The 26,710-nt window shown below is 38.4% G+C and overlaps 4 protein-coding genes across 5 annotated transcripts; 3 read left to right on the plus strand and 1 right to left on the minus strand.

Moving 5' to 3' along the window:
- Window positions 1-70: 70 nt before the first annotated feature.
- Window positions 71-6,321, minus strand: LOC134652803 (DNA-directed RNA polymerase I subunit RPA1). The gene is made up of 3 exons (XM_063507969.1): window positions 6,235-6,321; window positions 1,937-6,088; window positions 71-1,074 (listed from the first exon to the last, which is right to left on the minus strand). The coding sequence occupies exons 2-3, from the start codon at window positions 6,077-6,079 to the stop codon at window positions 223-225; spliced, it is 4,995 nt and encodes a 1,664-aa protein (XP_063364039.1). The 5' UTR covers window positions 6,080-6,088; window positions 6,235-6,321; the 3' UTR covers window positions 71-222.
- Window positions 6,322-8,180: 1,859 nt separating this feature from the next.
- On the plus strand, window positions 8,181-14,253 carry LOC134652572 (odorant receptor Or2-like). Of its 2 annotated transcripts, XM_063507739.1 has the most exons (5): window positions 8,759-8,888; window positions 10,393-10,489; window positions 11,110-11,214; window positions 13,027-13,182; window positions 14,209-14,253. In XM_063507739.1, exons 2-5 carry the CDS (start codon window positions 10,430-10,432, stop codon window positions 14,251-14,253), a joined length of 366 nt encoding a protein of 121 aa, XP_063363809.1. In that variant the 5' UTR covers window positions 8,759-8,888; window positions 10,393-10,429. The 2 variants fall into 2 exon arrangements, with proteins under 2 accessions (XP_063363808.1, XP_063363809.1); XM_063507738.1 differs by lacking the exon at window positions 14,209-14,253 and having other exon boundaries at window positions 8,181-8,953; window positions 13,027-13,188.
- Window positions 14,254-15,526: 1,273 nt separating this feature from the next.
- On the plus strand, window positions 15,527-16,426 carry LOC134652573 (SUZ domain-containing protein 1). The gene is made up of 3 exons (XM_063507740.1): window positions 15,527-15,592; window positions 15,680-15,978; window positions 16,073-16,426. The coding sequence occupies exons 1-3, from the start codon at window positions 15,533-15,535 to the stop codon at window positions 16,305-16,307; spliced, it is 594 nt and encodes a 197-aa protein (XP_063363810.1). The 5' UTR covers window positions 15,527-15,532; the 3' UTR covers window positions 16,308-16,426.
- Window positions 16,427-22,854: 6,428 nt separating this feature from the next.
- On the plus strand, window positions 22,855-25,497 carry LOC134652574 (tetratricopeptide repeat protein 36). Its single transcript, XM_063507741.1, has 4 exons — window positions 22,855-23,049; window positions 23,240-23,422; window positions 24,036-24,205; window positions 25,380-25,497. The coding sequence occupies exons 1-4, from the start codon at window positions 22,929-22,931 to the stop codon at window positions 25,482-25,484; spliced, it is 579 nt and encodes a 192-aa protein (XP_063363811.1). The 5' UTR covers window positions 22,855-22,928; the 3' UTR covers window positions 25,485-25,497.
- The last annotated feature ends 1,213 nt before the right edge of the window (window positions 25,498-26,710 follow it).

Raw genomic sequence — 26,710 nt, forward strand, 5'->3', positions numbered from 1 at the left:
TTTTTACATCAACATTTGAATAAAAGGAAACGTTCTTATCACTACACCGTCTTCTTCGACATCGCAAAAAATTTGCTTTTATCTTCTATTTGACTGTTAACCATCTTCACAGCCAAGCTTTTTACTTACAATTAGTTGCAAAACCATTAGGAGGGTAGTTTTGTACATGTTCATATTTTATCAATAGAGCGGCTTAACTATGGCAGTACACAAAAATTATATCTATTCCTCCTTGATATCATCAAACTTTTTCTTACTATTAGTCTGCGGTATGAGCGGCCGCACGTCGAACGCGCCTGTTCCTATTCTGCAAGGCTGCCCTAACATCACGCAACTTGACGCCGAATGAATGTTATCCACCTTAGCGTTCAACACGGCCTCCTTCAGGAATATCAGCGAGGACTCGAAAGACATCTGCTGCAAAGGGGACGTCGAAGATTCCATTCCTTTTCGACTCATCGGTTCGAAAACCCCATTGTAAGTCATGTAGTCCGCTACCAGCGTCAAATGCCTGGGATCTACCGTGATTCCATAAACATTGAACACATTCTGAATTTCCTTTATGATCACCTTGTTAGCTGCCTCGATGCCGTAAGTTCGAGCTATAGCATGAACGTCATTGCTGTACAGCTTGTCAACGTGCAGCAAATCGTCATATTTGAACATTTCAACAATGTTTATGCCCTCCGTCTTGAGATACAGAATATTCTTCTCCCTGTTGGTGATTGCACGCTTGATATTTTTCACTTCATGTATGACTGATTTTGCAGCGGCGTCTCTGAGGGCTTGTGAAAGATCAACTTTTAAGAATGATATAGGGAAGAGTACGGTTAATTCACACCATTGGTGGTTTTTGGTGTCGAAACAGTAGTTGGTAGCGCTGTCGATCTTGCCTACAACTTCGTTCATGAGTGTTTTGTCGGCGGCTGACACTTCGTCGCCGTTTCCTTTGTCCGCGTCTTCGTTGTCTTTGGTCGGATCATCGTTCAGATCTTCGTCGTCAGACTTTTCTTCTTCACCTGATTCTGGATCCTCGTATTCTTGTTCTTCTGCTCTCTTGTTACGTTTCTTCACCTGTAATATTAAACGTTTTCGTTAATAGTGTAGTATTTTGACTATGATTAACCATTTGCTCAATTGCCGTTAACATATAAAAAAGAAGTTAAATGGAACTCTAATTTGATGTAAATTAACCTATGAACCCAATTAAGGCTTGAAGCTTTAAATTTAGAATTGAAATCTAAAGGACCTGGCCGGAATGCCAGCTGCCGACGTCATTATCGAATGCCCAGGGGCGGCAGAGTACCGGGCACAACACCCCGGTTCACCAGGGTCTCTCCAAGAAGTCGTCGGCAACATCAAGGGTCTGCTAGGCTTCCTGGTAGACTTGGGTTGGCAAGAATAGTGCCGACAACCCAACACGCAAAATAGGCGCAATTATATGACGTCGAGTTGCGGAAATCAAGCCCGCACGAACCTATAACCTATAAGGGTTCTCTTTTGAATGGAATTCGGTGGTTCCGTTTTTTTTCCTTTTGAGGTACGAAACGGAACCCTAATAAAAACGGATCTTTACTACATAGTATAAAGCAAAGTCGCTTCCCGCTGTCTGTCTGTCTGGCTGTATGTATGCAGTGTTGGCCGAAACGTTAATGCAATTGACCATTTTTTACCATTAACCATTATAAATTGAACTTTAAAGTGTAACCGTCCGTTACGGATTACGGTTCAATTTGTACTGGTTATTGGTCAATGGCAATGAACGTTCGGCCAACACTGTATGCTTAGATCTTTAAAACTACGCAACGGATTTTGATGCGGTTTTTTTTAAATAGATAGAGTGATTCAAGAGGAAGGTTTATGTATAATTTGTTAAGCCGTGCGAAGCCGGAGCGGGTCGCTAGTAATTTATAAACAAAGGGAACTGCTTATTTACCTGGGTAGCGTCGTCGTCATCGTTGTTTGGTTCGTCGTCCGAGCTGTCGTCATCAGGGTCAGCCGCGGGCTCCTTCGCGGCCGTCGCCTCTTCCCCGACATCTTCCTCGTCCTCCTCGTCCCGCCGCCGCCGCTTCTTCTCCTTCTCCGCCGACCACACAACCCCACTCGAAGTCTTCGCCTGCTTCCGCACCGATGCGAACATCTCCGCGAAGAACTTCCTCGACATATGATGTATAATTTGCTTCGGTTTAACCGCGTATTGAGTCTTGTATTGGGATTTCGGCAGGAACCAGAATTTCAACGTCGTCTTCAACTGTCGATTCGGTTCCGTGACTATTTCGCATTCCACGTCAATCTTCTCTAGCACGTCAGCTACGGTCACTCTGTTCAGTTTCTGTCTTAGCTTTTCAGCTTTCTTGTTTAAATTTGGGAGATCTTTGAACGGTATATCCATGTTTGGTGTTTTAAGTTTAGCTGACGCCGTCATCAGGATTTCTCTGAGACGTGGGATACCGAGGGTGACGTTCATGTCACCACGACCGGCGAAATGGAAGGTGTTCAGTGTCATCTGCGTGGACGGCTCTCCGATCGACTGAGCTGCCAAGAGACCGACGGGCTCGCCAGGGTCTGCCATGGATTCCAAGTATTTAGCGTTGATCACTTCTGAAAACTTCTCTTTGTCAGTCAGTTTTGTGTATGCGCTTTCCTTCCGATTTTTCAAATAACTTTGTATAATGCCGTCTAACTGCTCGTTTATCACTCCAAATTTCGATTCTGGGGATATTTTGCTTGGGATCGGGTCGGGGCATGATTTTCTACCGTATTGCTGCCTTTCTTCCTCATCAAGCGAACGCCACATTTTTTCCAGTTCCCAATAATAGGGGTCTCTTGTTTCATTAGTCGGTTTCTCGTCCAAGTCTATGTTGTTTCTGGTCACCATCGAAAACTGTGCAAATGGACTCGTCCGTACTTTCGCAAAGGGATCGCCATGTTTTTTCTTCCATTTCTTTAATGACTTTTGCGCTTTAGCAATGCTTTTGGGGTCCGCGTCTTCTTTCAGTGTTTTGATGACAGATTTGCTGACAACAGCATCGGCGTTCACGTCCAGGAATTCAAATTGGTTTTCTTTCAGAAATTGGCATTTCAGAACATCAAGCCCGTCTTCACCGTAAGCAAACTGGACGACGCTGCTGTCGGAATCCCTGACTGTGTGATCGTATCCCACGCTTAAACCTTCAAGATGCTTGATCAAGCACCGTTGCAAGTAACCGGATCTACTGGTTTTAACGGCTGTATCAATAAGACCTTCACGACCAGCCATGCAATGGAAGAAGAACTCCTGTGGCTGAATTCCTGTCATAAAGCGACCATCTATGAACCCACCAGCTCTAGGTGAAACGTCGTAAGGTGGGAAGCTCGGGAGGGAGCGTCCAGATATCATGAGAGGTGGACGTTTGCCTTCCAACTCGATCTGACCGAGCAGACACGAGATTTGCATAGTGTTGACAGTGGAACCTTTTGCACCAGACTGCACCATCAACTGGAGGTTGTTATATGGGAACTTTTCCAGCAGTCCTTCTGACAAGCAAGCAGTATTTATGCTGTTTGTGTGAGTATCAAGCATATTTTTATACTGCCTGTCTAAATTAGCTCTGAATTTCGGGTCTTTTTGCATCATCTCTTCAATGGTGTCTTTCAGTGTGATATCGTCAACGTCTACGGGCAGTTCGGTAGCTTTAGCCGCGGCAATTTTTCCGGTGTTTCTCACCAATCTGATGTAGTCGTCTCGTTTTTTGTTAGCTTCCTCCACAACTAAAATGTCTTTTACCCCAAGTGTGAAGCCAATCCATTGTAGGTAGAAGCTAAACATCTTCGAGAACGAACTTAGCAGGGCACTGGAACTGTCTCCTCCATACAGCTCATACATACAATGTACGAGACCGTAAGGTGTGGCTCCATAGTGAGTTTTATCCAAAACACCGGACAACAGTTCACCTTTTTGTATGACCACCTCAGCCTCTGTCATGTTATTTCCTTGTAATTTAGACCCACCAGCTTTCCAAGATCTTGGAGGCGTTTTTTGCCATGCTTTTGCGCTAATTTTAGCGTGGCTAGTCAAGGAAAGGTATGATTTACCTTTGGGGACACTGTTTATTATGATTGTGGATAAGACTTGCTTGCCAGACCAGAGTACCATTGGTTTTAGTATAGTGGGAGGCAGCAGTTTAATCTCTCCTCTATGATTAGTCAAGGCTTGGAAGACCAGTTGCTGGTAGTCTGATTTGGTGAAAAATGTGCCCCTGAGTGACATTTTCACTCCGGCTATAACATGATCTTGAATCAGCCCACTAAGTGGGGTGCCATCTTTTGGTACCAGATATTGTTTTCTTACTGACATAACATGGTAAGCTTCACTTCTGGCTATTTCCTTCTGTGGAAAATGTGCATTCATTTCATCACCATCAAAATCAGCATTGTAGGATTTGCAGTTGGCATAGTGCAATCGGAGGGTCTTCTCTCCTTTCAGGATCCTAGCCCGGTGAGCCATCATACTAGGCTTGTGGAGTGTTGGCTGCCGGTTCAAGATCAACACATCTCCATTAACTAAGTGTCTATGTACAATCTTCAGGCTGGACTTCTTATACTCATCGGGAGTCAACAGTCTCTTTGCTAAACTTTTTCTCTTTTGAATGGAATCCGGTGGAATAAGAATCATCCTTCCATTTTCAATTTCAAGTTTCTCTGCTCCAGGATGTTTATTGGGCCCATTGATCACCATTTTCCTCAACTCCTCCACATTCCACTCTGTCACAGGCACTGGATATGTCAGTTTTGTAGCAAATGCATCAGGAACACCAATTTCATCAATGTCCACATTAGGGTCCGGAGTGATGACTGAACGGGCCGCAAAGTTGACTCTTTTACCCATCATATGCATTCTAATGACTCCAGTTTTCCTTTCAAGTACTTGTTTGAGACCTAAACTACTTAAACCTTGACCTTCACAATTTAGGATGTAGTTCACTTGTTTTTGCAAGTCCTGCCACACTGTATGCAGTTTTTCAGCAGCGCTTGCACCATAAACACTTTCATAGGCCTGCCTTGGTCCTTGTTCCAAGTTGTCCACTGTTTTCTGATTAGGTGAAGCGAGTACTTGTAAAATTGCACGAGCATTGTACGCCATTGTCATGATTGCCTTGTAGATATTGTTCTGGGGATGTTCAACAAGTTCACCTTTCAACACATTGCATGGTCGCAGAGACGGTGGTAAAACCGGAACTATTTCCATGAAAAAGATGTCTGTGGCCGGTTCTGTTTTTGAGTACTTTAAAACTGGAATGCATTCTTTCAAAATGGCCTCATCATTTTGTGCTATGGAAGTGCAGTAACGTTTTATTTCATCAGGCATTAATATTTTGATTCCTTTTGTTTCCTTGTCATTGCTGATGATGGTGTGCATTATTCTGTTCTCAGATGTTGTTACTTTTAGTATCTTGGCTGTGCAATACATGCACATCTTTGATGTGTTGATGGATTTGAATATATTGTTAACAATTTTTGCCCTCAGTCTATCAGAGTTTTTGTTATGAAAAGTTTCAGTCACCGGATCTTTATTTTTTAGCATTTTTTGGTATTTCTTTAGAACTTTGGGGGTACCTTCATTCATTTCCATCAACAATGTGTCATTGTTGTACAAAATTTCCATGTCTAAAGCTGCAGTCACATGTCCAGCGTCCAGTAATTGCAATTGAAGTGTCAAAAGAGTTTTTATTTTGTCATTCATTTGTATTTTGCAGCATTTTAAACAGCTGATGCGGAACAGCGTGTAGATATTTTTAATGAACAAGGGATTCACTACAACCAGAGGTAGTTCAATGTGTCCAAAATGACCCGAGCAATGAAGAAGAGGATTGGTGCATGTTGTACATAGCTCGTTTCTATCCCTGACAGGCCCTAGCGCAGGATCATAAAGGCCCCCTTGAGTGGCGTTACCCATTGAGTCGAATGACTGGGTATTAGTAATTCTCGCCACACTAAGTTTGCGAACATCGTCGTCGCTAAACAGCAAAAACTGGACGCCATTAGGATCCACCGACGTAAGACCCTTTAGGGCCGCCGTAAACGCGGTTTTGAAAGCCATCTTCAGACTCTGTAAGCAGAGAAACACGGAAAGTTATACAGATATCGTAATTCGGTGAAACCAAAAATAACCTACAAATAATTTGTTGTCAAACAAATTAACTAAATAGATTCATGACAATTAAATAAATTGTGTTACATTTGTATATAACTCACATTATCTCTCGTAATAGTCCATAATTTACCACAAAATACTAAATTTAAACACCATCAAATCACGTTTTCCCCACGAAACGAACCGTCGTGGAACTGTCAATACTGTCATACTGTCAAACAAAACCAAAGAGAATTAATCACTACGTTTTACGAGACTACCAAACTCACAAACTACGAGTAAAAGTCATCACACACTATCGCACCGCACCGCGACCTTGGTTCGTCGCACCCATAAGTGAGAGCGTGAGTGAGAGATACTCATCCTTTTCTTTGGGTGCTAGTACTAGTGTAAGACAAAGATAGTATGATTTTCTCTGTCTATGTTTGAAATGAGACAGTCCCTTGACAAACTATATAAACCTAGTGCCCCCTCCACACTCGCGTTCGCGGCTTCCCTCGCGATTCACGCACATAGTTTGGAGAGAGTATTATGCTGAAGCGATCGACATCAAAATCAAAGTGATATAGCTGGTCAAGCAAATCTTGTCAGTAAAAAAAGGCGCGAAATTCAAATTTTCTATGGGAAGATATCCCTTCGCGCCTACATTTTTCAAATTAGCCGCCTTTTTCTACTGAGAAGATCAGCTTTACCAAGTTATATGTTAAGATTTAGTTAGTGGAAAAAGTTTTCTCACGAATTAAAAATTGTATGAAAATAAGTAGGTAGGTACCTTTTGTCAGTAGCTATACTTAGCTATACTCAGTGGCTATACTTCCCTCTTAATAAAAACATAGAATACTTATCTAGTTAAGTCATTATAATAAGGTATCATTACATTACATCAACCCTACTGTGTTATTCAAAAGCTAACTGTACCGAACCGTCTGCCTCACAGCATTTGAACGCTTGACGGCTTCATTATTTTTTTAGGGTAGTCGCTCCTCATTTTTTTTTTTTTTTTTTTTTTTTTAATTAGTATGCAGTTTGGTCGACCTTGTGACCAGCGACTGCTCTTGTTGGGAGAAGATTGGTAACGTGGCCGTAAGGGCCACGTCACCACCGCGTAAGGGCCACGTCACCACCGTCGCTCCTCATGTGATCGTCCCGCCCACCGCCCACATTTCGCGATTGCTATAACGACATCGTAATTGAAGGTTTGGAATTCAGTAAAAATATATTATAAGTAAAGTTATCATAGTGATGTATAAAATGTCGAATTCGATCACTGAAAAATAATTTTGTTATAAACCTTGAGCCACACTCTACTTATTCAAAATAAAAGTAAAATATTTTAATACGGTTGTCATTTACGAGTAAATTAGGCGTAGATACTAAGTATACAATTATTCAGTACCTATGAATTTTGTATGAACTTGCACTTGAAGTTTAAAAATTACTACTTAGATCCACACTTGCCAACGGGCCCCACGTCGAGCCCGACGTGGGACCCGAGCAAGAATCGTTTTCCAAATAGGGCAGGTACGTTAGTTTTCATCCAGCTCTACCGTCCACTTGAGGAAATTTGAATATATAAACCTACATTGTTACACAATTTGTACGTATTGCAATCCTTAATATAAAAACAATAATATATATCTATCTACATAAAAATGATATTTCGCAAGTAGAAAATTTAAAATCAAATATATTATTTGGATATATATTATTGTGTATATTATTGTATATATATTATTGTATATATATTGTATAAATATATTATTGTTGCTGCGTCGGTTTTAAGAATGTATTAATATAATAAAATGGTAAAAAAACAGCTAGTAACAGATGAGTATTTATTGCTTTATTAAAACATAAAAATGGGGTTGTCAATAGTTGAAAATGATACCTAGGTACACACTACGCTGTGATTGCTTTACTCACTACGGTGGAAGGCGAGAGAAGTGAATATATAAATGACACTGAAAGTATTTATCCATGTCACTTTTTACCAGACCTTGCTCAAAACGAGTTCGAAATGGTCAACTTGATCAAGGACTTTCTTGAAAGTTTGGAAGATCCAAACATATGTCTTTTTGGACCAAACTATTGGCTTTTAAATAAAATTGGGCTGCTGCTCCCCAAAAAACGGATGGATAGAATTTGGAAAATAATCATTCACGAGATTGGAACGGTTTTCGTACTCAGCGAGTTCATGGAACTCTATGTAATAAGATCAGACTTGGATCTCGTATTGACAAATCTGAAGATTTCTCTTCTTGGTTTCGTTATTGTATGTAAAGCAAATACATTTGTATTTTGGCAAGGAAATTGGCGTCAAGTTATTGACTACATAACTGAAGCTGACCAGTTTGAAAGGGATAATCAGGATGAGGCTAAAGGAAATATTATCAACACTTACACCAGATATTGTCGACGCGTAACTTATTTCTACTGGGTTTTGGTATTTACTACATTCATTACTTCTATTACTACACCATTAATGATATATTATTCATCAGAAACATTTCGGGAGGGATTTCACAACGGAACTGAACGATTTCCCCACATATTCAGCTCATGGATGCCTTTTGATAAAGAGAATTTCCCAGGGAGCTGGATCACTGTTATGTGGCACACCGGGATATGTGTTTATGGGGCGCTTATAATGGCTGCTTATGACACTAGTGTCGTGGTGATACTAGTCTATTTTGGAGGAAAATTAGATCTACTTCGTATAAGATGCAGAGAGATGCTGGGTACAGAAGGAAAAGGAGTAACCGATAAAAATGCAGACCAAGTGGTACGTCAACTTCATCAAATTCATGTTCTACTTCTGAAGTAAGTTAACCCATTCTTACTTAACTGACAATTGCTATAATTTAATTTAAAAACTTATTCATTTATGCGCTATATTTTTTTTTACCTCCAACTATATTATGGCAAGGGTTGTTAATAAAAATGGTAGCAAGAAAAAAGTAGGTGCAAAGGATCGATCTCCCATACAAATTTTGAATTTCGCGCCTTTTTCTACTGCCAAGTTGGCTAGCCAAATAGGTATACTTTGGCTAGCTAACTATCTATAGGGTAGGTGTGTCAGATTACGCCCTGATTATAGGAGATGACAACTTTGAAATGGGAAAAAAATCTTTAAGTACTCTTACTTAAATGTGTGTTACCTATATTTGTGTGTATCTGCTCATATTGTCTATTTTAGGTTAATATTAATTGATCATAAATAATGTTCACCCTTTATTTAATAAAAAAATAATTTAAAAAAGTAGTGTCAATTAAGGCCACGCCGATTTCACGCCGAAAACACGCCGCCGCCGCCAATTTTTTGGCAAACGCCGCCGCCGATCATTTTATAATCTGCGCACACGTCTACTTCATAGGTGGTCGGAAACCGAAATAACAAAGGAAACTAAATCCTAGAATTAATAACTATGGCCTAGTAACCCGATTAAATAACATACATAGTTATTTTAACTCAAAGTGAAAAAGATCGATATTTCTCCCATCAACATTAGCAGCACTACGTTACGCAGGCCTAGGGTTTGCAATCCGGATCCGAAATGTATGAAATTATCCGGATCTGGATCCGGATCCGCGGATATTCCCATACATTTCGGATCCGGATTGCAAACCGTACGCAGGCCTCACTTATTTGAGCGCACTTATCTTCAAAACAATAATTAGGTTACGCCCTGGTTACGCCACGCCCTAAATGTAGTCAAATATTTATCGATAAAGATAAATATATATATTTTTTTGAGTTTTAAAGTATGATTTATTTGTATAGTAGTTTTAAATTAACACCTTTATATTTATTTGCAAAAATGTAGTGGTAAACATAGTTGGACAGTAGGTAATTTTAAGTGCGTACATTTTACTTAAAGAAGATGTAAAGAAGCATGCAAACTTTCCTTATAAACTACGTACCTACTATACATAAGTATATTTATATCTAGCAAAATTAAAATTATAAATTAAAAAAAAGACAAAACGCTTCAAGTCGTTCCTGGTGCAAAGGTGCCCATGATGCTCGCAGCATTGCCACGCTGGATCACCTTTGCACGAGGAACGACTCGGAGCGGGGGCCTTCCCCTTAGATATAAATATAATAAATAAATTTATCCTATTATAGAACTAAGTATATTATATATGTACCTATAAAAAGTTATAGAACAATAAACCATTATAATCAAATATAATCATTTATCTTAAAACCATCAGTTACTTATTTTTACAGAACACACGATAGGTACTATTTTTTTCAGGCATTCCAGATTGTTCAACTCTGTTTTGTCACCTGTGATGTTTTGCTATGTCGTCATGTGCTCACTGATGATCTGTGCCAGTGCTTTTCAACTAACCGTATGTATTTTACAGTATGAGAATACAACGGTATGAGTTATACCTAGAGTATAATTATTATAAGTAATTATATTAATGACTATTACTTATTATTAATTATTTTTTTGTAAATAATTGACATTTAATATTAATATGTGACGTTCCACGGCAGAAGGTACCTTATGGCACTTGGCGCTTACGTCGCATAGCGCCTCAATAATAATAGCGCGGCGGCGGAGCGGCGTTAATAATAGCGTAAGCGCCAACGGCCATAAGGTACCTTTACCCGTGGGACGTCACATATTATATAATAAATGAAGGTTCCACGGAAAGAACATGTTTAGTCACGGTAGTGACATTTTGAGTAATCGCAGTTTTAAAATTTGGAACAATGTCAAAACGTATGGTAATTCCGTGACCAGGTATTATTTAACTAAAAATAAAGTTGTGTTACATTTATTATACAGTGGTAGCAAAAGATATAACTAATAGTTCATTAAGAGCTCTTCATTTTGAGATAAAAATCTCATTTTCCGAAAAATGTGACTAGACATGTTCTTTCCTTCAAATGATTATATACTCGAAATTATTATATTTAGAAAAAATAAGCGATAATATTCAACTAAACTCAATTTTTGCAGTCTGCAACGAATACAACGCAAAAACTTTTGATGGCAGAATATTTGATATTTGCCATAGCTCAGCTGTTCATGTTTTGTTGGCATAGCAATGATGTTATTCACAAGGTAAGAGACGGTGAAATTTGTTAGTCGGTAGGTTGGAGGCCGCGAATTTCAATTATTGTAAATCACGTCAAAATTGTACACGCGTAGAGAGAATCTTCAAAGTATTGTAATATGTAACTATTTATGATTGCTGTTCTATAACGTCATGATTACCTATGAAACAGTTATAAAGTAATAGTTTTTTATAAGTATGTAAAATTAAGAGCCCAATCAGCCCATCAACGTGCACACTAGCGCCACTGCTAAATAATCGTGATTATTTAAATTTTACGAAATATAATTATTTAAAAAAGGGGGCCGCTACGTACTGTATCTTGTACCTTTTGAGTACATTAAACTAGTTTCTATGTTGCTGGATTCGTCAATCTATGCTTCCAAAGTTAAAACGGCCGTTTTTGTTTCGAGTTCATAGATTGACAAATCCAGTAACATAGAAACTAGTTTGATGTATTCAAAAGGTACTTTAATACAAGATAAAGTACGTAGCGGCCCCCTTTTTAGGGTTCCGTAGCCAAATGGCAAAAAACGGAACCCTTATAGATTCGTCATGTCTGTCTGTCTGTCCGTCTGTCTGTCCGTCTGTCTGTCCGTCTGTCTGTCCGTCCGTATGTCACAGCCACTTTTCTCCGAAACTATAAGAACTATATACCGTTGAAACTTGGTAAGTAGATGTATTCTGTGAACCGCATTAAGATTTTCACACAAAAATAGAAAAAAAAACAATTAATTTTTGGGGTTCCCCATACTTCGAACTGAAACTCAAAATTTTTTTTTCATCAAACCCATACGTGTGGGGTATCTGTGGATAGGTCTTCAAAAATGATATTGAGGTTCCTAATATCATTTTTTTCTAAACTGAATAGTTTCCGCGAGAGACACTTCCAAAGTGGTAAAATGTGTGTCCCCCCCCCCTAACTTCTAAAATAAGAGAATGATAAAACTAAAAAAAATATATGATGTACATTACCATGTAAACTTCCACCGAAAATTGGTTTGAACGAGATCTAGCAAGTAGTTTTTTTTAATACGTCATAAATCGCCTAAATACGGAACCCTTCATGGGCGAGTCCGACTCGCACTTGGCCGCTTTTTTAAATATCTTTCGTTAAATTTAAATAATCACGATTATTTAGCAGTGCGCGTAGTGTGCACGTTGAAGGGGCTCTCGGGTAGCTACTGAAAAAGTTTGTTAGGCATGCGGCTCAAAACTCAGAGTTAATAGTAGCGATACTGTTATCTTACCGATTTAAACCTAAAACCTGATCATCAGTTTTGAAGAGGAGTATAGTAGGTACGAGGGGCGGCTGAAAAGTTCGCGGACTTAGAAAATAAAATAAAAGAGAGTACATATAGTAAATGTTAATTATTAATCGTTAGTACCTAATGGCGGCAATATTGAAACTGCCGAAGAAGAGGCGGGGGAAAAAGGTATAGCATAGTTTTTTTTTTAATCTTCCTTTTTTTCTAGCTTAGGCCGCGAATATTTCAGCCTCCCCTCGTATATGTGTAGGTATAGATGGTCAAACCAATTTGTCAGTAAATAAATAGGAACAAAAGAAACTATACTCATCCTTTTCTTTTGGGTGCTAGTACTAGTGTTAGACAAAGATAGTATGACTCTCTCTGTCTATGTTTGAAATAAGACAGTCCTTTGACACAATTATACTCGAAAACATTGAATCTACGAATATTTAAAAACATTTTTACCCATCATAAATTATCACAACATGTACTACTGTAAGTTCACACGTTTCTATCGATTATGATATTTGTTATTATGTATTGGAAAATTAAATTTGTAATGTTTTTCAGAGTGAGGCTGTAATGATAGGGCCGTATGAGAGCGACTGGTGGGCAGCCAATCATAAGCAGCGAAACAACGTTCAGATTCTTCAGGGGCAGATGAAAATCGTACACATCTACACCGCAGGCCCTTTCACTAACCTCACACTGTCTACATTTCTTGCTGTATGATCAATTACTTATTTACTAACTAAATCAAACAAGTTTTGTCAGTATCAGTAGGAGTATAAAAAAATCTGCACTCATCCCTTTTTTAGGAAACCCTAAAAAAGGGATGAGTGCCGATTTTTTCTGTTTTTGTGATTATACTGTTTTTTCTAGTATGTAACACATACTAGCATAAGAAAAAACAGTAGGTATAATTATCTCTACCAGTGCTTAACTGACAAATTACTCTTGCCAAAGTTTTCTTTTTATACAAATATACATCTTTATTATATTTTATATTACTCTACTCGTGGCCTTATACTATACATTTTTAGGTCTGATTATTGATAACTAAAATCGACTAAAATACAGGACATATTTTTTTATTGTCTGTTACCTAAATAGTACATGAGATTAACTGAGTAGGATTTAATTCAATGTCTGTATATTGATTTCTATTTCCTAAAACGGTGGAACAAGTAGGTAAATAAAATATTTAAAACTTGTCATATGAACGACGCTCGTTTAAATGTGAAATAGGAAAAAGGCATGAGGTAACGTTAGATTGGCAGTCTAATAAATATGCAAAAACTACATGTTACGTATTACGTAATACCCGTGTCTAGAAGTAGTCAGTTTCAAAGTTTAAATTGGAGTATAATTATAAGTGCGTAGGCATTCGATTCGATTTTTTATTTTCTTAACATATTAGGATTTAGGAATTTAGCCATTGTAAATAACGATATACTCGTGATGTAAAGCCCCCTCCGCACTTGTTCGCCCGCGATTCACGCACATAGTCTGGAGGAGGCTTAACTATAGATGGTCAAGCAGATTTGTCAGTAGAAAAAGGCGGCAAATTTGAAAAATGTAGGCGCGAAGGGATATCGACAAATTAGAATTTCACGCCTTTTTTTTTACTGACATGATTTGCTTGACCAGCTTTACATTCAGTGAATTTTGATTGAAATTATAATTTTCAACAGGCAACCCTGACTATTCTGTAAACTCATTATTTTATTGATGGTTTTTTTTTCGTTACAGATTTTGAAAGGAGCTTACAGTTATTATACCATACTTAGGGAATAAGATACTTCAAATGAAAATTACACATACCTATTTAAGTTTCGCGCACTAATTTTGTCAATAAAAAAAAGAGCGAAATTTAAATTTGTACGGGAGTTCGAACCCTCGCGTCTACATTTTTCATATTTGCTGCCGAGTTTCTATAACCAATATTTATATTGTGTGTTGTTAGATCGCAAAAACCAATACGTTTCTCATTTCTTCTCAAAACATTAGTTAGCGTGTTGTAGGATAAGGCTCCAAGTTATTAGTGTCATCAGTCGTCTCGTGATATTCCGCACTAGAATATTGTAGTACCTACAGTGTAGTTATGTAACTTTCACTAATAAATTTATTCATAGTTCTAAGTTATTTTTTTATTTAAATCGTAGTTTGAAAGTGATTGTTCACATCACTAGCAGTCTTAGCAAATAGCAAATTTCGTACTCGATATAATATAATATTAGTCTGGCTACTGAAATATTACACACATTTTTGGCGGCAAATTCAAAAAATCTTGTGTAGTAGGAATTATAGTTTTGATACTTGAAAATATTTTTGATTTTCTGTGCACACGTAAGGTACCTAAGGAAATAACATATAGACAATGACGTATAAAAGAGTGGACTCGGCATATTGTTCTATACATGCAATCAGTTATACAAATACCAAGCGTTTCGATGCAGAATAAGTAAAAATTATGTTGTCACTTTCTAACCAATATATAGCTGGTCAACCAAATCTTGTCAGTAAAAAAAGGCGCGAAATTCAAATTTTCTATGGGACGATATCCCTTCGCGCCTACATTTTTCAAATTTGCCGCCTTTTTCTACTGTCAAGATCTGGTTGACCAAGTATATTTTCCCTTATGTGGAAAAGGATAACAATACTTCAGTGCGTTCTGCTATGGCAATATTTTTCATTTGATGGTCACGTGACATGTGACACATGGTCCGCCATCGGTCGATTTGCCCAGCTCGTCTGAATATGGCTTAAGGCCGAATGTAAGTACGACGATTCAATCGATTGATCAAATGCCGCCAAGTATTAAATTATAAAATAAACAAAACATATTCTAGTAATTCTGACCCTAGTGAATACATATTTTTACTCGGTGGACTCGATAAATAGATACTTATTTTTTTTAGCCGGCAATTATCTAAAAGCCATAACACACTGCTGCACCGCACCGCAACCTTGGTATACCATTTGTTGTACCGTCTGTAGAAGCCTTTACATGATCGTAGACCACATTCCGTAATTGTTATTGAAATATGGCAACAATCTTAATCAGTCAGTCAACATGGCGGCCCAAGATGAAGTTGACGTATGTGAAAGTTGGGAGGATATGGACGAAATTGGCGTAAGTGTATTCGTCCCTCGTTGAGACGTTTCTGACGTCGAAGCCGGCCGCCTTACATTCCTTCACATACAAGTTAATCTGTTTCAGTTAGACACGAAGATCAAGCTGATGTCAAGTGCGTCCCCGCCAGTGAAAACTCCGCTGAAAGGTTGCAAGGTTACGAACGTAATTGTGGAAGACAGCGCCTGTATTGGGTCTCAGTGCGTTATGCCGGAGCCAGCTATTCGCATTCTGAAGCGACCGTCGACGCTCGCGAGCGGGCAGCTGAACGGCGAACGGAACGCGCGCCCTGTAAAAACCCTCCAACAAAGACAGAAGGAATACGAAGAAGCGAGATTACGGATACTGGGCGAAGCGCGGAGCCCCGAAGACGTCATCGACGACAAGTAAGCGACACTACGAGCCTATTCATTTAGTCAGCTATCCATTGTTTACATAATCACTAGAATTTATACCACATGTTATTATGATTTATTTCAGTTTGAGCTGCTTGCAAGATAAATTACAAGCGAATAGCATTAGCGACAGTCAGAATGGGAACAAAGTGAAGAATTGTCACAATGATAATGCCAAAGGGAAGGAGCGTAAGGTGCTAGTGAGGTTACCACCCGGAGCTACTGCGTCAGGGGTGTTCCCGTCCCCGCCACCTCCGGGAGTGCTTGTTATACGGACACCTCGGGGCCCTGACGGTACCAAAGGCTTCCAGCAAAGGTAGCACCAGCCCATGACAGTCGTACACTAATTTGAAATTAATTCCATCCACAAACTACCCAAGAAAGACAATGTTGAAATTGGCTCTGATTACAGTATGATCTTCTTCACAATTCCTAAATTATGTTGACATTGTTTTTTTGATTCTAAAAAGTCTTATAAGTGACCAGAGGTGAAACTTGTGCATTGGTATTTGTTATCCAAAAAATCCTTGATTGATCTAAAAACTTCATAACATGCTGTTTGTTTGGATGTATCATTAGAACTAATGCATATTTACATAAACACAGTAAACTATGCTATTTATATAGTCTATCCAAGGGTACTCACACCCTTGGATAGACTATATAAATAATGTTACTGAAACTAAAGAAACACCCTCACATTCAAACAAAACATTTTTTTTGGGTTTCAAATAGAGTTAAATTATTTCAGTGCCTAGGAAGCCACAATTATGTTAGAATGTTTGGGATTCTTGGAACTTTGAGAATGAGTCCAATTTTTTATGAATTTACTGTAGTTGGAAGAAATGTCGTATTAATATCTAAAATCTAGAACACTTGCTTTTAAACCCCGTCTCCATATCGCGCGTCAACCTATCGAACATTGGCTCGCGCGGCAGCGAGTTGGCTCACGAGCCAACCCGGTATCCATTGCGCGCGGCTGCCCTGCGAGCCGATGTTCGATAGTTTGCCACGCGATATGGAGACGGGGCTTTAGATTAGTATACAAGCATTTGTTGCAAAATTACTTTAACCAGTTTTTACTTCTGGATGGACTAAGGGTCCCAAATTTTTCCCAATCACAGTACTTCATACCATTATTAATCACAAAGATATTTCTCTTGACACCTTAATGCATAACATCATTACTATATTTATTCTGGAACATAAATTATGAATTGTGGATGATCATTGAGCTCACTAAAGGGAACAATAATATTTATTGTAATATGTAAGTGAGAGCTAGATGCCAATCTAATGGGGTCAATAGAGGTAATTGCAAATAGAGCAAATGCTATTAGAGTCTCCACTCTGATGTGGACCCACAAGTCGCACCTGTGCCTGAGTATCGCTATATATGTGTATAGCACTGTTTCGGTCACACACCGGCGTGCGGACCTACACTTAATGTGACGACCGCCAGTCGCACACTAAGTTTTACATGAAGTATGTCTGTGGCATGGGTGCCAAGTAGATGCAAACTTAGCATGTTTAGAGGTCTATCTCGAAATACAAGTATGTTGATGGTATAATTAATTATACTTCCACATTAGGTGGACTTTATCTATTTTACAGAACAAAGTGTGCCATAGGTACAAGTGCCTCAACCCTTCCCTGCTACTTGTATTTTTAGGTATTTGCATTTGTTCCATATGTATTTGCAATTGCCCCGAGTGAACCTATCAACATATTGAATGATTGTATGTGCAGGTTTCCAGAGTATTCAAATATGTTTTAGCTCAGTTTGATGATTTAGCTTGAATGGATGAGTGCACTTTGGTGCAATATATTTAAACAGACAAGTAAATAATGATCTCTGTGTCTATGGTTTATGAATTATTGGGATTAATGTCTAGGCTCTAATTATTGTTTATGGTTAATGACGGATTTCCTTGGCCATAGACATCCCCTAAGATCTCACTAAAGACATACCAATAGAAAAATGCAATACATCATTATTTTCTTGTTTTTCAAGTAATTATTCAAGTTGACAATCAGCCCGATTCGAACTTTAAGATACGTCATTACGTCTATTATACACACGTATTAGTGACAAAATAGACGTTCTTCAAACAAAAACGTCACTTTTGACACTGACATATCTTATCTATATTGTATCTAGACATTTGACGTATCTTAAAGTTCCAATCGGGCCGAATATTGCTGCTAGTTCTCCTTTATTTGATCTCTGTAAACATGTTTCTACAAAGAATTATGTCAAAATTCAAAACAACTGACTCATTTATAATAATGAATGTGTCTGTCATAAGGTAGTGTTTACACTAATGATGGTTGCAAAAATGCTCTAAAATGAAATGAGCTAATGTCATTTAGTAAATATTTATTTTAGTTTTATGTCTAAAACCAAAGAGTTATTAAGAATGGAAGATGTATAAAGTCTAAGAATAAGTTGTGCCCTCGTCAGTTAGAGGGGCTACCCCGAAAACCGAAATTCGCAAATTGCGGGGATCTTTCCCTTTTACTCCAATGAAGGCGTAATTAGAGTGACAGAGAAAGATGCCCGCAATTTGCGAACTTGGATTTTCGCGGTTATAGCCCTGGTTGTCAAGTTCACGTGTGACTAGGGTTTGCAATCCGGATCCGAAATGTATGAAATTATCCGGATCCGCGGATCCATACATTTCGGATCCGTCGTGCAAACCCTACGTGTGACAATTCAAGTACCCGAAAACATCGTCATCTAGTTCGGCTGTCAAACTAGGGTTGCACGAATTTCTTTGACTTTACACTACTTCTACAATCAGTGACTCTTTGCTTATTATATTGGAACACGTTTTTGAACATTGCGAATGATGAGATGTGCGTAATGGTCTTAGGCCTCGGCCGTTGTCAACCGCCGCCCGCGGGCAGCGGTTGAGAACGGCTGTAGGCCTTACAAAAGACAATACCGAAGAACGTGTTATGTGGAGGAGAAACATTTGGAAAGCGAGTCCTGGACTCCAAAGTATTTGAGGACGCAACCGGGATATTTATCCCGGCATCCTTATCCTTAGCATTTGCTAAGTAGAGATTTTTGTAGCAATGTAATCAGAAAGTACTAAAAATCAGTAAGGTGTATTCGGTAATTCCGGAAAGTTCAGAATGTCAGGTAAATCCAAAATGGACTCTAAACTGATGGAGTTATGAGTTTTTTTCTCCAGCCCACTTTATTATTAATCGATATTTTTCTTTTAAAATCCTTTCGACTTTTCAACCATCATGCCACCTCATTTTAATGAAAACAATTCATTACACAACAATTTCATTAATTATTATATACATTAAACTTTTTATATCCCATTTTTCTACATTATACATTATAGTATATTTTTTAGGATAAGGTACTTGCTAATTGTATATTTTAGCATATTATTTTAACGTGTTAAGTTTTGATGGTGCTGTGGTCGGTATATGTCAATGCGGAAAGAACCTCTGTGTATAATTCTGGTGTTATTTCACCACCTTGTATAGAACACAGTAGGTAAGACACTGATTTAAACTTTCACGATTTTTACACATTATTAAATTGTACAACGGGACTTAATCGCGTATCTAAGTTTTTAAGATTTACCTCCGAGGTTAGGTAAGGTATCTTATATAACCTCTTAGTATAATTTGTCGAGATCTCGCAAGGATAAACGATAGGACAGACTGTATATTAACGTATTTTAACTGTTAATACAACAACGCTTTGCTGGCGAGCGCTTACCACGAACTTCGGAACTCGAAATCAACATTGCGAGACGTATAGTGAATAGTTCCTAGATCCATTAATAAATACCATCTTGTATCTATGAATCTAGTTTTCCATGTGGTCTTATCTTACACTAGTCCATGAAGAAAATATTTATCTTTTTCCATTGTAACCGAACAGGTATCTTATGCCTGATAGAACTAAGGTTTAATTTTGTAAAACCCAAATCACCTTGCGGGATTTCTGCAGTCTTCAATTTGTTATTGACATTATCAGACCATGTAGCATTCGTGTGACTGAGGTGCATGAGTTTTGGTCAGAGTTTGATTTGATTCTACCATGGTTTGGTATATTCTGTTTTGAAAGAAACATTAGTCCCTATATCATGTTATGTTATGAAACTTTACCATCCTATGGCAATGCGATACTGTTTCGTTAGAATCATGGTTCTAAATTACTGCTAGAGTTAGACCAAGAAAAGTCTGGGACGATTTTGATAGCATACGCAGTTAGTGTTATTTATACGTCATAATTTCATAGAAGTATGACGTTTATAATAATACTTGCAGTGCATGTGCTATCAAAATCGTTGCAGACTTAGTCTAACTCTACATGGACTGCTAAAATCATATCCCTTTTGGCAGTCGGGTAAATAAAAAAGTTACCCAACAATTTCGGGTATAGTGACCTCATTTGAGATTCGTAATTTGCCTCTATCACTCGAATATACAAGAGTGATAGTGAGGCAAATAATGAAATACGATTTTCGCGGTTGCAACCAACCAATGGGGTATCAAGTCTTGTTAACAAGGCCTCAACGCCAAAGTTTTGGAACCGAATACGTCGTAAATATTAATAAGTCTCAATATTTTTACACTTTTGCTAAGCAAGTTAGAATAAGAGACATTTCGGGTTGAAAACTGTGGAGTGGAGTGTCAATTGTGTCTAGTTCAATTTTTGAACAAACAAAGAAAATTCCTGCCACTAAAATAGTAGTTTCACAAAATGATTTTTTCGTAACCGTGACAATCGCGAACATCGAAATTCAAAAGTCGATCTCTATTACTCATGCCGTGCCGTTCATGCGTTAAATGTGTAACCAATGTAACAGAGTCAGAGATAGAGAAATATCGAATTACCGTAGTCCGCTCGTACCCCGTGGTACAAACTACCGTCTTGGTAAATTTAAAGAAAATAAATCAACCGGGCGTTTTGCAAACGCCATCTAGTGAAGCTGACATTTTGACTGAGCGACTCTTTATTAACTAATTAAAAAAAAAACCTTTTACGGCCAGAGTGCAAAATGCTTTGGGTAAAAGGAAAGGAAACACTTATATTATAATACCTATTTTTTTTAATTCGTAGTCAAATTTATTTTAAGACTGTACCTACTGATGTTTCAGGTATCGTGTTGCTGTGATAAAGTTATAAGCATTATTCGAATTGGGCCAATAGTTAAAATCCCTTACCTCCTTACCTTAAGGTCAGGATTTACCTGATTGTCGAATATTGTAAAGTCAAATTAAAATCTGACCGATTTTAGCATAAGTTTACAAACTCTTGAGGATTGTGATATAGAGAATAATCGTCTTGTTGCAAACCTTTCTGTTTATAATAAAATGACAAAAAGTGGATCGTATTTTTTTCTTTATTGGGTATGTTGTCCCATTTTACTCCCATTGTCCCAAACTACTTGCCTAACTAGTGTATATGTCGGCGGCCGATCGTAAGATCAGGCATATCGTGAAATTCCTAGGCATATCGTGAAACGCGTAAATCTTTGACCCGTTCCCTGAGTCGACGGAGCCCCGCTACGCGGGACTCCTATTTCTGGGCAGTTTGCCCTTCGGGCATCTAAAGCAACCTAAAGAACCTATCCTACCTATATATTGGTTTAATGTCACTATCGTCAAAACATTACACAGGAACATTACGATCTGCCTGATCGACACGCCGACATATATATAGGTTGACTTAAGACATGTATGGACATGGACATTATTTGGAACATGGTGCCAGCGTCCTCGGCACCATGCCAAAGGGCCCAATTTCGTAGATTTATTTGAATTTTATTTAGTATTAGTATTAATTTGGAACCAACATTAGTTTCAGCATAATATCTTCAAGCGATGATCGCGCTCCACGTGGCAAAAATATGCACTTTCGGGAGCTCACATTATTATCCAATTTAGCTATATTATATCCCATAGTCAAATACATGCCGAAAGACACGGCACAAGAACCTTGATAGTTTCCTAATGGTCCTTATCTTTCTAAGAAAGATGATAGATAAGGTTTATTGCTCGATGTCTCAAATATTTCATAATATTTGTGTTTATTGATCGTCTGCTGATTTGAAAGATAACAAGTTGGTTCGGTTTCTACTTATATTATTGACACTGATCTCGAAGATCTGACTCCAAATTGAAACCAAACTCATGCAGTTTACAAAAAACACATGCGAATAGATTATATTCGTACGTAACATATTCGTTGCGAATTTCTTATTTTTGTAAAAATAGCAGCAGTCGCAGCAGCAGCAGCAGCAGTCGTAGCAGTTTGGGCAGTCGTGTACGACTGCCAAAAAAAGAGTATTGTTCGCGCTTGTTTTGATCGAAGACATCGATTACTTTTTTTGTTAAAACAGTACAAAAAAATTATATTCAAAATGTTCTTTGTTCTTCAGTTCTTCTCCCCGTTCTCTCCCCTCTCTCTATTCACCCCGTTTGACGTAGGTACTTTAAATTATATTTTTTTCTATACAAGTAGGTACCTATACATATCCTATACTTATAACACGGAACCCTGTATGCAAGAAATCTATAAAATTATGGAATAGGAAATCGTAAATACCAATATTGCCAATGCAATTGAAACGACGTAAGCCAAACTAGTCCGAGTAGTCCGATAATTATATGCAATATATAAAACGAAACAAGTTTCTTGTTCATCCCAGTTCTCATAGTAACTTGAAGCGCGCGGTTGGGTTTATTTTAGTGAAACAAGATTAAAACATTATTTCATACATAATAATACAAAATACAACAAACATGTGAAATCCATTCAAATTAGGTAGGTACCTTATTTACATTTAAATATTCAAAACCGATAACAAACTCAAATCTGTAATTTTTGATCGTGAACCCTTTAAAATTATTTTCAAAAGTTTGAATTTCGAACGAGCTTCAGCAAGTTTTTAAAAATATAAATGGCGGGGTTAGAAGGCTTGAGTGATCACGATAAGGCCGTGTTGAGGAGTATTTTCGATCCTACGGCTACTATTGCTGATGTTGACGTGAATGAAGATACATTTGAGGAGGAAGATGATGGTAAGTTAACAATAGATAGGTAGGTACCTATAATATACCTACGGATACATTTGATCGATCCAATTTATAGACGCCCGCTGGCGTCCAGACCGTGGCCTTACTACATCTAAACGGTACCTACCACAGTATCCTTAAAAACTTTTAGGAACAGAAGTGACAAGTTTTCTTTTTCTATATTTCTTTGTTTTAGAGGCAACAACCGACGCTGAAAAGCAGTCAGTGCAACTCTGCGCCCAAGGTGTACGATTAGCCAATGAAGGCAAACTGGACGAAGCCTTAGAGGTGCTCAGTAAAGGCGTCAAGTTAGCTCCGGAGCGAGCGTCCGCGTACAATGACAGGGCGCAGCTTTTGCGTCTCATGAAGAAAGATGATGGTAAGTGATGTAATGGAGAATGAAGGCAAACTGTACGAGGCCTTAGAGGTGCTCAGTAAAGGCGTCGTGTTAGCTCCGGGGCGAGCGACCGCGTACAATGACGGCGCAGGCGCAGGTGTTGCGTCTCATGAAGAAACTGTATTAAGTGGTGGTGGAGTATTGTATATACATGGTATGTGGTATATACCTATAGTTTGAGGGTTAAAATGGCCGGATATACTATTATCTGATAGATTTGTAAAGTTGCCTGTCCAAGATGGCAATGTGCAAATTGCGCTACGTTTTTAGTTTTTAACCTTCTTTATAAAGTAGGTACTCTTCTCAGGACTCTATATGTAAGTCACTCAAATATTCTATCCTAAAACTTTTTTATCTCGAATTTCAACAGTGTTACTGGCTAGTAAATCTAGTAATACAGACAGTCGGTGCCCTAACACAAGTGCCTATCCATGATCCACTAGTACTTAATTTGGGGCATTTCCTGTAGGTATATACCTACTATTACCGTTATTAATACAGTCAGGCGTTATAGTACGTGTTCAGATATTTTCTTACTCCGATATGTTAGATATCGCTATTCGCTGGTACTAATAGTTTTATTTCACAATTTCAGAAGCCATGGCGGACTTAGACCGCGCACTCCATCTGACGGCGGGACGAAAAACAAAAGCGCGCGCCCTAGCTCTGTGTCAGCGCGGTGTCCTCTTGCGGAAGCGGGGTGACGATGCCCGCCCAGTGTTCCTCGAGGCGGCCAAGCTTGGCAGTGGATTCGCCAAAAAACAGGTGAATACCTCTACCTGTCATCCAGAAACAGGTTCTAATGATTCTTAAAGTAAGTATAGTATGAATTATCTGAGATGATTTTTTCGGGCTCGAGCACTAATCTGTTAAACAAAAGCCTTTGTTTCTTTTAAGAGCGGTCTTCAGCACGTGCCAAAGTAACCATGTCGTTTAAAAAGCAACTATTGTGATAGTATTAAGGTTCAAATTTATGTGACAGCTCATTCTGAGAACCATCAGGGTGGTCTTTTCTTTGGAGATAACAAAACGTGTTATCTCCAAATGGGTTGTTTCATGAATTTGAACCATATAAATAGAATGGTAAATTTGCTTTTTAAACGGGTTTGTTCCCGTTACTTATGTAGGGTCTATTAGCAGTAAACTGGTGTAAGCACTGCATAAAGGAAACAATACCTTTTGTTTAATAGACTAGGGCCCGAGCCCGAAAAAATCATCTGAGATAATTCATACTATAGTTTAGGTAGGTAATGGCTCGTTAGGCAATGGACACAAAAGCGCGCGCACTAGCTCTGTGTCAGCGCGGTGTCCTCCTGCGTAAGCGGGGTGAGGATGCCCGCCCAGTGTTCCTCGAGGCAGCCAAGCTTGGCAGTGGATTCGCCAAAAAACAGGTGAATATATACGCAGGCTCTCACGTTCTTAGGCCTCATTCGCACGAGCGCTATTCCAACTCGCGTTAAAAAGCGTTTCAATGACACAAATGGATACAGATGTGTATTTATTCACACAATGGCGTTGGCGCTTTTTACCAAGCGGTGTTGGATTTTCGACTTTAAGCCTTGAATTTAGTGTGCAGACAGATTCAAGCGCTTTTTTAACGCGCGTTGAAAAAGCGCTTGTGTGGTGGGGCACTTATAGGAGCGATAAGATTTTACATGGTCCTTCGAGCCGGATTAATTTAAGAAAACAATGGTGCATGGCGCCCAACTTTTGGCCATCTTTTTAATATAAATTATAAACGAATACGAATTAGCGTCACAGAAAACATAATCAAATTATGTAGGTATATTAATTAACCAATCGTTGTTTTTCGCTGCTAACTCTTATCAAATAGTGTAAAAATATTTTCCATATCTACTTAAAGAGGAAAATGAAGACCACGTTTGAGTGGTGGCACGTTCCTCTTAACATTCATCTAACGTGTCTGAACATTGTGCAGGTGGTCGAGCTGAATCCCTACGCTGCTCTCTGCAACCAGATGTTGAGTGAAGTCATGAGAGGAGGAGAGGTGAAGTTGGCCGGCATCCCGGAGACAGAGCAGTAAGGACGGTGGAATTGAGTATGTAGTTGAATTCGCATATTATACAATGATAGGAAGAAGATAGGCATTTTAACACATTCATTAGCAAAGTTGCATTTTATTCACATGTGTGGCAAAGTAATCAAATGCTAATTTTGAGTTGTTTTCTTATGTTTGCTGGTAGAATTGACTTTTAAATGATGATTTTGGATGATAAATATTTAATAACATTCATTTCGATTTGATTTTGTTTGATATATTACATTTAGGTAATATTTGTTCGGGTAAAACTTTTTACCACACCTGCCACACCAACGGTAAAAAGTTTTGAGTTTCACTCGGGGGCAAATTTTGTTTAACCCTCGTGCTTTGAAACCCTCGCAACGCTCAAGATTCCATTTTTCGAACCACTCGCTACGCTCGTGGTTCAATTTTGGAATATTTCGCTTGCTCGGGTTTCAATATTAGCACTAGCGGTTAAACAACAACTTTGCCCCCTTGTAAAATAAATTAGGCATACTTGCCGTATACCTCCATTAAATTTTAAATTTGCTATCAGGGATTAAGGCAGCGCGGGCCTGCAGTAAATTCTATCATGAGGCCCATGGATTGTTTTAATTTTGTCGGACGAAGTGAAACTTAGGTTTTTTACGGCCACAATGCGTAGGTGCGCGGGGCCCCCAAACGCGCGGGGCCTGTGGCATTTGCTACTTTTGCCACGTGGCTAATCCGCCACTGATTGCCATCTGATTCACGAATTCGTATTTTACTTATCGCTTAGCTGTTGGAAAAGAAAATGTAAGATAGTTTTTTTTATGTTTTTTTTTTTACTTAAAAACTTATAATTACCAATCATGTTGCTTGTGCATAATGGAGGGAAATAAAACTCACAAAATCTAATGGATTAGAAATTTATATTGTTGAATACAATCGACAGAAAATTCCATACATCCACTCAAACGGAGGCGTTGCCCCCGAGCCAACCAGACCGACCCAATATCATCGAAAATGACAATTTTACATTTTGAAAATGACAAATGTTACTACAAATCGAAATATCGTTAACTACACTAAATATTACTTAGAATATGCAATAAAATCTCATAAATATACTAAATGAAGATCATGTGCAGAAATTTATTGTATAATGAAGATATTTTTGTTAGTAAAATTTCCACACACAACCATTAAAACTTGTAAAATTTAAAGACGCTTTTTATTTCTATCCAAAAGCGTCAACCATAGATAAC

Source organism: Cydia amplana, chromosome 12 (genome assembly GCF_948474715.1).
Source record: "Cydia amplana chromosome 12, ilCydAmpl1.1, whole genome shotgun sequence".
In the NCBI taxonomy this organism is placed as follows: Eukaryota; Metazoa; Arthropoda; class Insecta; order Lepidoptera; family Tortricidae; genus Cydia; species Cydia amplana.